At 36.8% G+C, this 18,494-nt stretch overlaps 1 protein-coding gene across 1 annotated transcript; it reads left to right on the top strand.

Moving 5' to 3' along the window:
- Positions 1-1,586: 1,586 nt before the first annotated feature.
- LOC128212466 (uncharacterized) lies at positions 1,587-17,443 on the top strand. The gene is made up of 9 exons (XM_052917942.1): positions 1,587-1,696; positions 3,130-5,433; positions 5,834-5,971; positions 7,414-7,583; positions 8,623-8,723; positions 9,221-9,318; positions 10,765-10,943; positions 13,434-13,990; positions 14,776-17,443. The coding sequence occupies exons 1-9, from the start codon at positions 1,667-1,669 to the stop codon at positions 15,816-15,818; spliced, it is 4,620 nt and encodes a 1,539-aa protein (XP_052773902.1). The 5' UTR covers positions 1,587-1,666; the 3' UTR covers positions 15,819-17,443.
- The last annotated feature ends 1,051 nt before the right edge of the window (positions 17,444-18,494 follow it).

The raw sequence follows: 18,494 nt of genomic DNA, 5'->3' as shown, positions 1-18,494 counted from the left end.
TTCCTCTGTTTTTGACTTTTACTAATTTTGTCTCGTCCCGACGACATCAATCTAGACGTGGCGTTATATACATAAATCAGAAAGTATTGCATGCTCGCTTTTAGCCAGGAGTTCCTTCCCCTTATATTATCGTTATCGTGCTGTATGGATTATCAGTAATGCACCAGTCAATTGTTACCACGCCCCCCCCCCCCCCCCCCCCAGGTTCGGGGGTAAACCTGGGATAGCCGGGGAAATGGGCCGTGTTTTTACCTTCCAGGTGGCCCCGCAGTGCCGGGGATTTTACCAGCAGCGTGTCCCCGCAGGGCGGGGATTTTACCCGGGGTTGGCTGGACCGAAAGTCAAAGTCCCCGCTATTCCCCGGACCTGGGGGCCGTGGTTACAATTGACTGGTGCATAAGCTAGGTACCAGACAAGCTCAGTGTGTGTATTTTCTTTTCTTTAGGGACATACTGTAAATACATGTTCTATCTAATTAACGTCAACGAATTTACGCTTTTGTTGAACACGCATAATGACAGATTACACATGCATATAATATAATATATTATACAAGTGGTGTTTCATATGTAATGTTATCAGGTCCAGAAAAGGCGAAATATTCATCAAATTGACATTGTTTTTATTCTATAAATATCAAGTATATTTTTATTACAAATTATGATATTTTGATGGCAATATGTCATCAAATGGAGTTTTATTGTTGCAGATATCCAAGTACACATTAACTTTAACCTTCGTGTTTGCTTTTTGAAATGATGTTTCGAGTAAAATGATAAAATCATGATGGCTTTTTTTGAATGCTGACAATGTCACACTATTTGATTTACAATAGCGGTGTCTTATGCTCTTATCTTTTCATAAGATTGGCATATTTAAAACCACTTTTCATCAAATAGCATTTAAGATACATGTATAAGAAGAAAAAAATATTTAGATTCCATCATCGTTCACCAACTACATATTATTTTTATGGTATCAATTTGAATTTAAAATGTTTAATTTCAAACCCAGCATTAAATGTGATACCCAATTCCCCCGTCCCGGGCCTTTCACGCACGCACACACGCACGCACGCGCGTGCGCACACGCACACTCACAAACACGCACACGCACAGGCACACACACACGCACACACTTTCAATCAATTAAAATATGTGTTCGGCAAGTTTGTTGACATTTTGACGGGAATATCTCATATTTTCTAAAGAAAAACATGGCATTGGTTGATTTTTTGAGTAATGTGTTAAATTGTGCTTTTAAATGATGGTGAGTCATAGTCAGCAGATCGACCTCTCGTTGATATTAATTCAAAACGTGACACAGAAGGTGACCTTCAGAAATGTGTTCGGTTTATTTTCGGTGTTTTTGTTAATCTAGTTAATCTCCGTTTTGCATATTATACTCTACCACTATGCAATCAAGCATATGCACTTCTTATGCAATTAAAAAATATTCGAACCAAACAGAAAACCTGTACAAGATTCCAAAAGGCGTCACCAGATTTTGATTCTGAAGTGCAAGGGAAATAACCGATGCGAGGAGTTTTAGTTGCATGTAGTCCGTCATAAGCAATACGGCATCGTTTTTATTTAGGGATGCCACTTCCGTTTCTGTTTTGTAATATTTTATGCAGTAAAGTCATCAAACGCACCCAAAAATCATCATGTCGATAGACATTGATGAAGAATTTAGGGTAAAATTAAAATATATGTACATTTGGTCACAATCACTGATATCTAGAGGGTTTATTCACATTGTTTACGTTTGAATTTGTGATTTTCACGAACCGCCATTTTTTCGTTGCAGGCGTCGTAATAATTAAACTTCGTCAGAATCGAAAATACTGGTTTGAGATAATTCTCATTTATCACCCGCGCACAAATGTTATGTTTTATTCAAATGTTTAAAATATAAACGCAATTGCTTGGTGAAAGGATCGCATGTAAGGGCCCTTCTGATGCTCTTGCCACATTGCACTCAACCCAGCCAAATATCGATGAATTAAACAGTCCATTCAGACCCAAATTCCCTTGTTGACATTTCCTGACACATAAATCATGTCTTTTATGTAATACATAAACATAAAATGCGAAAGAAACTAAAGAAAACGAGCATTAGATGGGAGGGGAGGACACGTATCCAATGTCATTTGGAACACTTCGACCATTTTCAATTGAAAACAACTTAGATGTATATGGATATTTAACAATGTCAGAAATCATAACATTTAACATTGCTGCAAGAAGATGGCGAAGTAATTTCAATTTGGCAATGAAGCTTATGTCTTGACCCTTCTTGGAGATCGATGTTATGAATAACATCTACAGATTCACCAGCATACATCTGCGGTTGTTTTTCAATCGAAAATTGCAATGGAGTTCTGAATGACTAAGTCACATGCTGTGGGCTGCTATTTGAATGTTAGTCTCGCCTTTGTCTCGCTTTTAAAAGAGAGTTTGGACGAACCTTCCACCCGTTTAATATTTTACAGTATATTTAGTATTCAATTTTGAGTTAGTGGTTTAGTGATACAGAGCCCAAAAGGATTTGGGTTGGATCCTCATAAGGGGTCCCTTCTCCAAATGGACACCACTACTGGTTTCCAACCATTCTTTAGGCTTTCAGCTTTGATCACAATTGAGCTTAAGGAAATTAATAACATTTTGTAATCAAATCACATTTTAACTACCAATCTAATATACATGTAGTATTATCACATGCATAATTTTGGGTACCTTGAACTTACTGAATAATAAAGAGAGTGCAGTGTTCCATTGGCAAAGTTTCCTAGCCTGTTGAGCTGCCATATTTTCACTGAATTGGCCAAGTTCATGAATATTGAAAATAAGGTTTTATATAGAGAGGTTTGGTTTGAAGTACCTGCTTTACAAATAAGACTTGAACAATGTGGACTTTGTTTATGTAAATTTATGGAAACACATCTTTGCAAGGACCAATTCCTGAAGCCATGTTAAAATACATTACTCTTAAAATATTTTGAAGGAGCTTTGCTTATCACTGAGTCTTGAACTGTTTGTTTTTGAACTTTAAATACTTATGCGGGGGATGTGAATTCACCAATTAAAAATTACTTGTTGTAACTAATAGATTTCTCTGCTTTTTCAGAGGTTGTTTGCCAGTAGGACGACAGTCCCAACTAGAGTGATTGAAAACTTTCTGAAGACTGGGGTGCTCTCTGTGGAGGGTAGTGATAAGAGGAACGCCACGCGCCAGGCAGGTCAGCTTTATAGAATTGTCAATGATGAGTTGTACCGGTATGGCACTGAAAAGGAGTATAGCAAGTACGGGCTCAGAATTGTCGTTCATGACGACCAAGTCGATAAGAAAATTGAGATCGTGCGAAAATGTCACTTGGACGAAATGGGAAATCATCTTGGTACAAGCACAACACAGAAAAATATTGCAGAGACTTATTATTGGATAGGGATCACTTGCAACGTGCAGGATTTTATACGCCGATGTGACCTTTGTAAGGTTCGGATCAGGGAGCCAACTTCCCGTCCGCGTGCCTCCATGGAAGCTGACACTTTTTATGAAGGTGAAGAAAAGCCAGGGCCAACATGTGAAGAAGCACAGAAAGAGATCAAGAAACTTGGGAAAATCAGGAGATCTTCGCCACCAGAAACATTCTTTATTGTTAACACTGATAAGAAGATCAATGTTAACATCAATGATGATGGAAATGAAACTGTTATGATAGATTCCAATAATATTGAGTATGTTGTAGAGACACTTGGTCATTCTGAAGATGGAACTGTTTTAAATGAAGTTTGTCATGTATTGAATGTGCCGGAGATAGTACCATTACCCGACCGATATAGATCAAGAGAAATTGAAAACTATTTGAAGTATGGATCATTCCCTGAAGAGTTTACCATCAATCAGAAAAATGGCCTAAAGAACCCTGCCACACAATATACCATTATTGACGATGAGCTTTATCACGATGCCAACAAGAGTGGCAGTAAAGGTGTAAGACAAGTCATTCATGATGATCAGCCAGCTCTCAAAGTCAAAACTATTGTGGAAAATCACATCGATGATGATGGGGGCCACTGCGGACTAAACAAGACCCTAACAAAGATAAGTGCAAGGTTTCACTGGGTTGGTATGACTCTTGATGTGAGAAAGTTTATGATGCAGTGTAAACTGTGTAATAGCAACCGGGCGAAGAAATCGGTAAAGCAATGGACTCAGGACAATATTGAGGTATTGAAAAAGCAAGCGGAACAGCAAAATATTAAAGCCATGAATAAAATGCAGGCAGAACCCATTGTTAAATCTGCTAGACGAAATAAGCTTCTTCATGATTCAGACAAGGAACTTGTCATTGAAGGCGCAGAAGATGTTGGAGGTGGGGCCGAAAATGAGGAACCTTACAATCAGGTGATCCGCTTTGTTGGACCAAATGATGAAGTCATGGAAATAATGGTTCCTGCTCAGAATGAGAATGACAACGAACCAAGAATGATTCAGTTGGAGAATGGGGAAGTTCTGTTGCTAGATGGACCGGGTGAGTATGCTGAAGTTCTTGAAGAGGCGCATGGTGAGGATGAACGAAGGTTGGAAATTGTTACTGAAGATACAGGTATAGAAGAAGATATTCCTGAAATTCAAGAGAACACTGACAAAGGGGATGATATTGCTGCACAAGTAAAAGCAGAAACTATGGATGATGAAGCAGAACATCTTGATGAGAACCAGTATGTAAAAATGGAAGTTTTAGAGACAGATGTCACTGCTGAAAGGATAAAAATGGAGGATGGAAATCATTCAAATTCCAATGAAACAAATGAGGAAATTCCTTATGAATCACATGTCATTGAAATCGCTCCGATGAATGCTAAACAGCAAAACGAAGAAACCACTGTAGTTGCTGGAGTAGATATTGAAACAGAAACAGACTTCCCAGAAGAAATTGGGAGTGGGGATGGAGTGGAAGAAAAAGAAACTGATATTCCCATTGATAATGATGAAAGCACAAATGCTTTAAGTGAAGCAAATGTTGAGGATGAGGATGAAATGCTAGAAGTTGTCATACTTGAAGCAGATGGTAAGAAACAGCAAAAGTTCCTGCGTAGAAGTGAACTAGAACAGTTAGAAAATGTTGAATTTGTAGAAAACATGGATGAATTTTTGAAATCCGCTCCTGACATTGGCAAAAGACAGATGGAAAGATTGTGCGATGATCAGAGTTATTTGTTCAACGATATCATTCACGTTCCTCATCTTAAATATACTAGGGTGGTAGAAGAATTTCTTGAAACAGGAAAGGTGACAGCAGCAGGTTTCAACTTTGACATGCTGAAGGATGTGAGTAATACATACTACATGGAAGATGGGGTTCTCTTCCGAAGACCTTCACGTTACAAGTCGGGACACATCGTTGTGCATGATGATATGCCAGAGGTAAGTTAAAATATTTAAAAAAATATAATATATTTAATAGATCACTCTGTGTTTATTTTAAACTGTGTGAATGGGGTGGGGCCTGGTAAAAGAAGCAATAAAATGCCTGAAATTTACAAAATAATCATAGTATATATTTTAAACAAAGCAAAGCTGCCTGTCATACAGTCAAAGCTCGCTTTTTCAAAGTTATTGGGACGTCGGGGAAACACTAAGAGTTTTAATTGAAAAATGTTAAAAATTTAAGGCCAGTGTTAGCAAATAATCTGACTTTCGTGCGATAAAGTATGTTACCTGTTAGCCATATTAAAGTTAGTTGAGAATGAAGTATGTTTGGCTGTTTATATTAAACTTGGTGACTTGGTTAACTTAAAATTAATATTATCTTATTTTTTCTTAGTACAAGCTGAAATTGATAGAGCAACACCACCTGAAGCCTAACGGAGCTCACTGCACACGCAAGGTGACGGAAATGAAGCTGGCCTTTCAGTACTACTGGGAAGAGGTTCATTGGGACGTTCACAGGTTCTACCTAAAGGTAACATTGTTGTACATACTGTAGGGTTTCAACTGAAGGGTTATGGAGGGGTGCTGCACCCTGGGCTTTTTTGGTAGCACCCTTCTGCAGCCCAGCATAGGCACCCTTCTGCCTGCTTCAGATCATCAAATAATTATTTTGCTTTGATTTAAACTTGAAAATTTATTACGAATTCATACAACATTGACATATTTGGCAGGTACAAGGTAATATTACTTAAAAAATGTCATGACATTTTCTGTGAAATTCATAATGCTCAATTTCTTTAAAGCCAGACCTAATGTGCCCTTTTCTCTCTTAGCACCCTGTCTGTTTTCTGCAGCACTCATGTCATTTATAAAACGTGGCTAAAACCTTATACTGGAGACAGTTGAGGACAAAGTAAATTATAGGACAAATGTTCGATAATGACAAGTGACAGACTGTGAGACAATATTATACACTCCCCTTGTTACTGATTTATGTTTAATCTCTTGTTAAAGGCCACACATTTTAGATTCAGTTTTTTTTTTATTGCGTTTATGTAATGAGGTTATTTCATGATCATAGTTTTACTACTGTTTGCAAATTAACTTGGCATTTAAAGGTGAATGAGCATTAAATGATTGTGGCATTTGCTCCCTCAAAATAATCTAAAGAATTTCCAAATCAGGTGTAACACCCTTAGCCTGTCAAGCAGCTTTACACATCAGAAAGCTGAATGCCACTGTCAGCGATTGAGCATATTTATTAACATATCAAAGTTGAATTGCTTCAAGGATCAAGGGGGCTTGCTTATACATCCACAAAGGATCCATACATGTACAGTTTCCTTTGGTTTTACATTAACCATCCAATTAAATCTTAGCCTTAGATAATGCTAAATTTGCTGCAACAATACTTTTAGCTTGTCTGTTTTTTCATAGCAAAAATGTCAAGGTATTCAATATTCATAGTCATGTTGCAAGAGACAATTTACGCACATATACAGTAAGGCATTTAACTCCAATTTTTAAACTTGTTAAGTAATGCCCCCTTTTTTCAATGAAAAACAACAGATGAGCATTGGAGTTGGCTTTATGGCACTCTTCTTTTACAGAGCTTCCATTAAAGGGCGTTTGGAAGTACCGGTATAATACTCCATAGAAATGGGTTAAAACTTCCAAAATTGATTCCTTGGAAGTACAAAAACTTCCATAATTTTGAAGAAAACTTCCAAAGTAGAAAGCTGGGAAGTTCAAAATATCCAAACCTTGTGTCAATATTACTTTTATGGTCACAATTTCAATCAGTCTTTAGGTAAAATGAATTATTATAATATAAGTCTTTGAATTTGGCAAGTTAAAGTTGCAAAATACTTGATTTTAACATACTTGTTGAATAATAGTGGAAAAAGATATTGCATCCAGGAGATTTTTATTTCATGATATCAAATTAAATGCTTTTCTAATATAACTCGACAGTGCGAGATGTGCGTACAGAACGGGATTGATCTTCGGCTGCGACGACCTATACTCTCTGTGGAGGACGAGAAATCTATCAAGCTACACCGACGTCTCAAAAAGGTCGTTTCCGGGGAGGTGGCCAAACTGTCCCGCGATTTCCGAAACCGAAATCAACACAAGTTTAATCAGTATGTATCAGAGCTAGTGTTGGGAGTCGGTTCCAGTTTGACTATCGATAATCAGTTCCACTCAATAAACCAATTATAGATAGTATGTATCAGATCTAGTGTTTGGAATCGGTTCCAGTTTGACTATCGATAATCAGTTCCACTCAATAAACCAATTATAGATAGTATGTATCAGATCTAGTGTTGGGAATCGGTTCCAGTTTGACTATCGATAATCAGTTCCACTCAATAAACCAATTATAGATAGTATGTATCAGATCTAGTGTTGGGAATCGGTTCCAGTTTGACTATCGATAATCAGTTCCACTCAATAAACCAATTATAGATAGTATGTATCAGATCTAGTGTTGGGAATCGGTTCCAGTTTGACTATCGATAATCAGTTCCACTCAATAAACCAATTATAGATAGTATGTATCAGAGCTAGTGTTGGGAATCGGTTCCAGTTTGACTATCGATAATCAGTTCCACTCAATAAACCAATTATAGATAGTATGTATCAGATCTAGTGTTGGGAATCGGTTCCAGTTTGACTATCGATAATCAGTTCCACTCAATAAACCAATTATAGATAGTATGTATCAGAGCTAGTGTTGGGAATCGGTTCCAGTTTGACTATCGATAATCAGTTCCACACAATAAACCGATTATAAATAGTACAATCAGTTTTTGTTAATACCTTAATTGAAGTTTTATTCTTGTCGAATAACTCTTAAATGGTAACTATGGTTATGGTATGTATATGTTTCAAGTTGTCTGGTGTTGTTGCTTTAGCCCATATTGTTAACAAAAACAACTGAAAAATTCCGAATTTATAAGTGAACTCAGAGGAGAAAGTTGGCAGACATTAACCGTACGCAAATAACGAGAGGAAAGAAGAAAAACAACTTGCCAGGTGAATCGATGATGAACAATGACCAAATACAATTGATTGGTGCTGATTTCAGGCCCAACCAGTCAATTCTAATTGATCATCGGAACATCACTAATTAAATCCATTGTTTGATGCATAGTTGCTAACTGTGTGTTGTTTTGTCAGGTTCAAGGCATTAGAAAGGGAAAAGACTGAACGAGGGAGTTACAGGGAAGACGAACAGGTCCCGGTTGAGATGTTGCTGTCACTGCAGTCTGCAGGACAAGGTACACAAACTTTTACCCCTGTTTAGTTAAGTTTAAACATTGTATATTTTACAACGATTGTGAAGAAAGTTATTATACTAAGTCACTCTCATTGGCACGATGTTGTGCGAGAGTGTGTACTTGTGTTGTGGGGAAAATCGGAGTGCCCGGGAAAACCCCACTTGTCCGGCTTGTTTACCACTAACCAAACTCACATGCGCTCAGGCTGGGATCGAACCCGGATCAACTTGGTGCGAAGCAAGTGTGCTTAACCGGATAACCCCCGGTTCTCACATACTCACATTTTGAACTTTTGATTGCTATAGATGGCTGATTTCTCAAGGCTTTAAGATTTGCGATTATTTTTTCTCTTTTATATATTACCAGGGTTAATTTCTTGTTTGGTAAAAAGGTAAGCAATAATCTATTGGTTGTGCAGTTAAGGTGTTCTTGATATGGGAAAACATAAAAAAAATTCTGTAGATTATAGTTGCAAAACTGTATTATTTTTATAATAGTGGTGTGTAACCAAGAAGATGGCGAGATGACGTATATAGTGCAAACAGATGAGAATGCGACTGACGCTGATATCCGGGAGATTGAGAGAGCCATTCAGGTGGGAATAACTTTCTAAAGAATTTGAGAAAACATGTGAATTAGTGTTACACTTACAGTAATCATGGTTTAAAGCTGCACTCTCACAGATTGAACGTTTAGACAACTTTTGTATTTTTTGTCTTGGAACCAGCCAATTTTTGCGAAAATCCATGGAAACCAGTTATATAAGACTGCTGACAAAAATCAGATCGCAGATTTTTATATAAAAGTTCAAAAATTGATGTTTTATTCATTTTTGTTAGACCGTTAGTAACGGTTTAAGCCATAAAACATTAATTTTCGAACGGAAGTATGAAAATCTACGATCTGATTTTTTTGTCAGCAATCTTATATAATTGGTTTGCAGTTATTTACGCAAAAATTTGCTCTTTCCAAGACAAAAAATAAAAAAGTTGTTAAAATGGTAAATCTGTGAGAGCGCAGCTTTAATACGCGATAGTCGTTCTCAGAAATTCAATCAAGGACGAGGGAAGTAACTCTTGTTGCAACATGTGCTGTTAACCGAGGCAAGGTTACCATGCATATATTTACATGTATATTAAAAGCACCTTTAGAAAACTGTTCAGATACTTTGAGGAGCAGTAGCAAAATGTTCATATTTTAAATGTGTTCTTTACAAATGCAAGAGACACCTGTTAAACTATAATATCTATATAGGATTCACACACGAGTCTGTCCATCCATCTCATGGTTCTTTTCGGTTCATATTGTTTTCATTCATTTGTCAGATTTTGAAAATTTGGAAGTAGTGACACCATAGTATGAGGATGTGTCACACACAAAACCAGTTTCCTTTCATTGAATGGCAAGGTCACTGCCATCTTCTGAACTAAGTATGTTTGCTATAGAAGCCGTACTGATAATAGTTCCTGTCCAGTCCATATTTTGTCACACAATGTTGTATTTGAAAATTGTTTGGCAGAAGTGACTTCACAGTATGAGGACGTGTCATGCACAAAACCGGTGTCCTACCTTTGTGGTCTTGGTCAGAGCAACCTTATGAACTAATATGCTTTGCTATTTAAGCCTTTCTGATGATAGTTCATATCCGGTGCATATCTTGTCAAACGATGTCTGATTTTAAAATCAACTGACAGTAGTGTCCACCATAGTATGATGACGTGCCATGCACGAAACCAGTGTCCTACCTTAGAGGTCATGGTCACAGCAACCTTCTGAACTTATTATGTATTGCTATATAAGACCCATACTGCCCCCTGAACCCCACACATTTTTTTCAGGAATTAAAATCTGGTTCTGTTAACATCCCTGATAAACCTTACTGGTGAAAGTTTGTGTCTGGTTTATATCTTCTTTATACAAGGTCAGACTTTAAAATGATTACCGTAGGCAATCTGACACTTAGTCGTGGTGTGCAGGGGTATTTATCACATCCTGTCCTTGCACTAGTTTAACCTTGACTGCATTGTGAATTTTTTTGCAGGAGCATGCCAATGGGCGTGCCATAGAGGAAGCTGAGACACGGAAGACTCCTAAGGGAGAGGAACTAGTTGTGGCATCCCAGGTAGTGGAGCCAGATACCCACATGGGTGGGGAGCAGGGGGAGGAGTCAGATGTGGAGGTGCACATTCCAGAGTCAGACGAGGATGATAGCACTCAGAGGTAGGCCTTCTGATATACATTAAGGTTTTCCTTGTGTTGCCCCAACTCAATTTTCATTCGCAAATCTTATTGTAGGACATATTAACACCTGCTGTGAGAAGCACCCAAAAAAGTTTTCGGCTGTCTTACTTGAGAAAACGTACACCAATCACAACTTATTTTGATCACCATGTTTATGGTCAAAATATCTCAGACAAGTTTGATAATACATGTAGCCAGAAAGTAGTTTTTACCCTTGATTTGGCTAAATGACAGTGTCCACTTGTTAAAGTATAACTGTTCCCCTCTATCATCACCTAACAGTCACATTGTTTATGGGCAAAATATTTTGGTAAAGTTAAGTAACTACTGGTGGTTGGAAAGAATTTGTTACTCGTAGTTATGGCCCTTGAAATGACAAAATGAGAATTGACAGTTTCTGTTCTCTTACTTTGGCAAATGTGCGGCAATCATCATTATATGTGGTCACCATGTTTATGGGGGGAAAAACAAGTTTGATAATTTGCCAGAAAGTTCTATTCACTTCAGAATTACTGTCCTTGGAAATTTAAATGACAAAACAAAGTCAAAATTAACGGTGTAGACCTGTCCTCTGACCTTGGCAGTTGTACATCAGTCTTCACCAAACTTGGTGTCCTATAAGCATGATATATTTTGTTAGCACTTTTGTTTATCATAAAATGATTTGAAGTCAGACTAAAAACAGTTTGTGAAGTTTAGCATTAAATTGTCAATCAGTTTCATTATTCGTTCATATGAATTTCCTACAAACAGACACACTGAAAAAAGAGCATTTTGCTAAAATCAATAATACAGCAAACTGTAGTGTAAGCCACGCTTTCTTATTGGTTGCTCTTTTAGCTTGACTATTAGAAGAATAGGTGTGCTATACTACTCGCCCCGGCGTCGCCGTCCGGTTAAAGTTTTAGGGCAAGTTGGGATTTTCACTTATAAGTCCAATACCCTACATTCAATTGACTTAATACTTCACGCAGCTGTTCAGGGCCATCACATGATGAGGTTAGATAACTCCATATTATCTTTTATACAAATTATGGCCCCTGATTGACTATGGAACTTAGGTTAAAGTTTTAGGGCAGGTTTGGATATTGTTTAATAACTTCTATACCCTTCATTCAATTGACTTAATACTTCACACAATTGTTCAGGACCATCACCCAATGAGGTTACATAACTCCATATCCTCAATACAAGTTACGGCCCCTGATTGACTTAGGTTAAAGTTTTAGGCAACTAAAAGTTAAGGGCAAGTTGGGATTTTAATAAAAAAACTTCTATACCATTCATTCAATGCACTTAATAAAATTCAAAATTATTTATGACCATCTTACAACAAGAAACATAACTCCATTTTAAGCCTAAATACAAATCATGGCCCTTGATTTTTTTTGATTTTTTTTAATTTCCTTTGAAAGGCATATTTGTATATTCTTAACCACATTTTCATAACGGGAAATCAAGTTGTTTGAATGACTTGCGTCATTGTTTGGGCAGGCTGGTGGGAGGGCAGCATCAAAGTCACCTTATGCATCAAATAATTTTAGTAAGGTTTGACATAAAGAGACCAAACTTGGTATTATTACATCGTTATTGTATTCTAAGTCAAAGCGGCGTAGTCGAGCGTGCTGTCTTACGACGGCTCTTGTTGTTTATGGCTCTTTGTTCATTGCGCTCTTATAGAGCTAGCTGTTTTATACATTCTGTGAAAATAAATAAGATATTTTAAATAGAATATTTAAGAAATATTACACACCACTTAAGGTCTTTTGGCATTATAAGGACTGGCCAGTCAGCCCCCGAAAGTGTATATGGACCGAGACGTTAGCCGAGGTCCATTCACCTTCAGAGGCTGACTGGCCGGTCCTTATAATGCCATATGGCCTGCAGTGGTGTGTTATATTTCTTATATTATTCGAAATACTTTTTTTTTATCATTTAATAATTTTAAAGCGCCTTTGATGTGCTTTATTGAACAAATCTATTAATATTTACTTGGGAAAAAATGTTGTTGTGAAAATTGCAAGCAGCACTCTGACACCAGTTTTACGGCATCAGTGATCCATATTATATTTTTTGCGAGGTCTGGACCAGCCAAAAACATGATATGGACCGCTGACGTCATAAAAACTGGAGTTTTATTAAAATACATTGATATATGGACCGATTGGCCTTCTATACACAAAGAAGGGACACATTTATGTAAGGTATAATATTAAATAATAACCAGATTTGATGTTCATAGATGGAGTTGAATATCATTTTCATTTACGGATTATGCACATCTATGTATGTTTATGTTGAGGTCATTTTTGAGGTCAAAATATTTTAATTTCAAGAAACCAAGAGCATTTCAATTTGTTATGAAGCATTTATTTATCATAATCAGACTTTCTCAGTTTTATTTGGTGAATAATATTTTGCCGTGATGTAAAATTCATAATGTATTGGTGTTTTTTTGTTTTTTTTTAGTAAGGCGGGCAGGAAGATGAATGTTGTCAAGGTCAAGATCAGCCCTGTGGGCAAGCCTGTTGCAACCCAACACATTGGTATTCAGAACAAAATCCCAAAGGTCATCAGCGCATCTGTAGTGAAAAACAAAGAACCCATCATCGTGACAGAAACATTTGGGCGAAAACAACCAATCATCGTTAAATCTCCCCCTCCTCGACAACGCCCAGCTGTTCTCGGGCCCCTTAAGCCGAAAACCCGGCCCCTAGGGGTATGGAAAACTGGGTTGAAAGGGGACTCGGAACAACCAGGAAAAACTGATATGACAGTAACTGTAGCCTCGAGCTCCATAGGTGTACCTCCATCAAAAAGCTCAGCAAGGACATTACCTAAAGAAGTTGCTGTTAACAGTTTTAAAACAGCAGCCCCTGTCATTTCTGTTGAAACTGTAACTTTGGATTCTTGTGATTTGGAGATGAGAGTTGTGAATCAACGAGGGGAACCTGCAGCCATCATTGAAAAGGGCATGGCTGACCCTGTCATCAAGGACAAGCCCAGCACTGCAGCTTCAACCCCAGGTAGGAATAGGAATGTATGCATGCCCTTTGAAATAATTGTTAATGAGATTATGTTTAACAAGCCAGAGTACTATATGTTCATTAGCAGAATATAAAATAAAACAAAAACATTTTACAAATCTGGGTTTGGTTTGGACATGGGCTATTTTTGATCACTGCCATTGCCCAAATCACTGGCCAAATGTTTAATGCAGTTCAATTGTAGCTTGATCTTAATACAAGAGATTTGTGTGAGGCACTATTGTCTGCTGTTGTTCATACAGCAATAAGTCAAGTGCCAAGTTTAAGTTGGGGCCAGTCTTGTCCTTTACACTCAAAGATGAAATTTAAATCAGATGACAATAACAGTATTATAATTATATTATCAGTGACAGTACATAACACTTGTTGCAAGGTCCACAATTTGGCTATAATATTTTTGTTCATATTGTTGAGTTATGGTATTCGATCAAATGTAAGAAATGGCACAAATGTTAAGCATACATTCCTATGGTCAAAGTGATCATTTTTGTTAACACCTTCTACCAGGCAGAAGGTCATAATGAAGGTTTAAAAGGCCTAGTGCAATTTATTTTTGTGAATATAAATAAATGACCAAATCCGAGTGTCGCTTTAGGTCATCATTAAGTCTTAAATAATAATTCCCAACCTACAAAAAATCTGGGTCAGACAACTGCGAAACAGACAATGGCCCTTGATGGCAGGTATGAACTTCATAGGTTTACATTCATTAACATTCAAAAACATTCATTAACATTCAAAAACATTGTCTTATTTACTTCCAGGTTCCTTAAAGCGACCAGTGTCCGCTGTAACACCAGCCAGTGAGGGTAGACGTCCTAGACGTGAGATTAAGAGGCCTAGACGCTTTAGCCCAGAGAGCACGGACCGAAAATTACTAACAGTAAAAACTGAACCAGTAGAGATACACGAAGATGATGATACAGAAGAAATGATTAAGATCGTCAAACCCGCTCAAACAACTCCAGGTGTGAGTCGAGCTAGGAGGGATCAACAGATGTTTACAAGCGCAGCTAAAGTGGTGAGGCGTAAATCTAAATCTGGTAAAGTTGAAATTACAATCCATGAAAGTCAAGATGACATTGAAGATGGCTTAGAAGTAGATGATGGGGATGTTGATGATGGTAGGACTGTGGAGACTATCGGTATTGAGGCTGATGGTGATGGAGAAGAGGAACAAGTAGATCACTCTGAAGATGAAACAAGGGAAGATAATTCCGATGATGAAGAATTGGAAGAGATGGAAGGTTCTAGCGAGGAAGAGGGTGATGATGAGAAAATCGCACTGGAAACTCTTGTTACTGAAGGTATAGAACAGATGAAAGTCGTTAAAGGAAAGGCTGGTTATTCCTGTTCACTTTGTAACGCTAAGTTTACCACTGAGCGGCAATGCTCCGCTCATGGGGCCAAAAACAGCTGTTACGAGGATTGTGGTTTATGTGGTTGTCTGTACAAGAAAAGTCAGCTTCAGGAATATATGCAGCATGTTGCACTGCATGAGACTGCAGCCAAGTTCCCGTGCGAAATCTGTCGCAAAGTTTTTGTGCAGAAACAACATCAAGAAATTCACGAGCGCCTTCATCAGAAAACCAAGCACATTAAGTGTCAGTTTTGTAGGTATTCTTGCTACACAAACTTTCAGCTGGCTTCACATATGTTGATGAAACACAAGAAATGGGACAATATGGAGTTTCATTGTGACATCTGTGGAGCGAAGTTTCTGAACGTTAAGTTTATGAAGTTTGAATTGAAGGTAGATGGCGAACTATCATACTTCAAATGTATCATGTGTTCCAATAATGAATAATACGTAATTATGAGCAATTGATTGAACGTTGTTAGGATATACATGTATTTAATATATATGCCAGAGAAAAATTGTTTGTAGATTCTCAATTTTGAAATTGTGACGGGTTGGCCGATTTCATTTTTCATTTGTAGTTAGGGCTTAATTCATAAAACTTCTCAAGTCATTTCATAACTAAAGTCACTTTCCTAACTTACATGTAAGTTTCTCTCTTAGCATATGATACACATGTAATATAAATAACTTGATAATATTTGAAATACTTTGTTTTCAATGATTTTATCAAAAAAACATACTTTTATATTAAAAACATTGATACATTTCTTTTAATTTGATTGTGAAACTTAGAGGAAATTGACATAAGTTAAGAAATGACCTAGTCTTTTTTATGAAAAAGAAGAAAAGCTGAGGTATCATTTTAGCCCTTGTGTCATTGTTGTCTGCGTCATGCAAAATACTTGGTCATAGCTCAAAATCTATTCAAGATGCTCAAATGAAACTTGGTTGACAAGTAGCAAGAGCCAATAGGCACATGTAGAGTAAGGTCAATGACTTGGTCTTTATTTTTTATTGAGTTATGCCCCTGTTTGACTCAGAAAAAAAAACAGGCAATATTTGGCATTTGATTCTTGCAGCTTGTTGTTTTTTTTAAAAACATGTATGATTTACCAAAGCAATATTTTTGTCAAATAAAAATAAATTTTGAGGCCATGGCTTGGCAGGGATGCCATGGAAATCTAACATATTCTATGGATACATACGTCAATCTTGTCATCATCTGTCATTTTAGGTTTTAAAAACAAATATCAATCGTTTATTATCTACATGTAGTTCACACTTTTGTGTGGTAGTATTATTGCAGCTGTTTAGTGTATATATACTGTTACAGTAATTTATTATTTGGAAACGAGATGTTGTTAAACTTTTAGGGCATCATCAATGTAGACACTGTACAAATTATGTATTTTAATTAATTTCTTATTTTACACTGTTAAGGATGTCCATCCATCATTTGATACCAGGTATTGCTATTGGTAAAGTTTCATTTTAAAGTTACAAAATGTTTGAATATTTTTTAGTTTTCACGGAGATCATTTTTTATGAAGGCATTATGTTATTTCAGAAACAAATTAATAAAATTTCTAAATTATTTGATTGTTTAAGCAATTTTTATTATTTGTTTCTAAATTATAGTAAAAAGGTTGTTTTTATATTAACACCCTTTAATATATCATATACCCGTTTGCTTGAACTCCCAGGGACAGGCGAAAATACCTCGAGCATCGGAAAATTCAATCCAAGCGGGAATGCTAACATTCAGTAAATATAAATTGGTCCTTTACATCAAGTTCGAGCCAACAAGAAATTCGAGCCATGCGAATTCGAGTCAACGGGGTTCGACTGTAATAGTTTCATCATTATAGTGTTCTTCAAAAATGTAATCCATGCAAAAATAATAAAATGGTTAAATCAGAGAAATTATCTCTATGTTAATATCTAAAATGCACATTTTTGCATTCTAATGATGGATGGCTTACCTTAAAACATTAATGTCACATTTACATTCAATTTATTATTCATTATTTTGACGCCATAAAGCATGTATTACCAATTAAGAAATAAAATTTTCCAACATTTTCCATTGATTGTTTTGTTATCTAAGCCTTCTTCAAACTTAAAACAAATAATAACTTATTTTGTACCTAAGACTCGGAGTGTGTGTTATCAGCGACTGTAGAGACACTATAAAGAAGACTTGTTCTGAACAGTTCAGTGAAGGGGCATTTAAGTTTACAAGCAAAGCGAATAAAACACAGTAGGTCTTAAAGGCTTCAGTTGATTGACTGATTAGTAAATATGTTCATATTTGCAGATTAAATGTCATGAAAAGCAATCTACTGTAACCCCAAGCGGACCGAGTACACCCGTCATTTTCTATGCGAAGCCTGTATAACAATAAACTTACCGAATGATGCCAAATTATGAATCTGCGTACCGAATGATGTCAAATTTTGAATCTGCGCACCAAATGATGTTAATTTTGAATTTGCGTTTCGAATGATGTCAAATTTTGAATCTGCGACCGAATGATGTCAATTTTGAATCTGCTTACCGAATTATGTCAAATTTTGAATCTGCTTACCGAATGATGTCAATTTTTGAATCTGAGTACCGAATGATGTCAATTTTGAATCTGCGTACTGAATGATGTCAATTTTGAATCTGCTTACCGAATGATGTCAAATTTTGAATCTGAGTACCGAATAATGTCAATTTTGAATCTGCGTTCCGAAAGAGTTCTCTTTCAACTTACTTTTAAACCAAGAAGGGGACTTACAGTCCAATAAACTTTCGTAAGATCGTTGATATTAAAACAGGCACATCCTTTGCCCACATTCAATGTAAAAAAATCCATGGTTACCTAGCTGTTAGGACTAGAAATTTTGTTCGGCTTAAGCTTTAAACGAACTTGGATAACAAATATATCCTTACATTCATTACATGTATACATCTACCACTGCAATATCGCGATCTAGCTTATGCACCAGTCAATTTTGACCACGGCCCCAGGGCCAGGGAATAGCGCGACCTTTGACGTTCGGCCAATCCAAGGTAAAATCTCCGCAAAATGCATCCCAACCCGGGGAAATCCTAGGTAAGGCTCATTCCCCGCTA

The sequence above is a fragment of the Mya arenaria genome, chromosome 12, assembly GCF_026914265.1.
Source record: "Mya arenaria isolate MELC-2E11 chromosome 12, ASM2691426v1".
NCBI classification, from domain to species: Eukaryota; Metazoa; Mollusca; class Bivalvia; order Myida; family Myidae; genus Mya; species Mya arenaria.
The sequence above is the reverse complement of the archived record's forward strand: the minus strand, read 5'-3'. Positions and strand labels throughout refer to the sequence as shown.

Bases quoted from the DNA above. Each gene is read 5' to 3' on its own strand.
- LOC128212466 (XM_052917942.1), top strand. From the start codon at position 1,667: ATGTCGATAGACATTGATGAAGAATTTAGG. The intron at 1,697-3,129 runs GTAAAATTAAAA...CTGCTTTTTCAG, and splicing joins ACATTGATGAAGAATTTAGG to AGGTTGTTTGCCAGTAGGAC. The intron at 7,584-8,622 runs GTATGTATCAGA...TTGTTTTGTCAG, and splicing joins AATCAACACAAGTTTAATCA to GTTCAAGGCATTAGAAAGGG.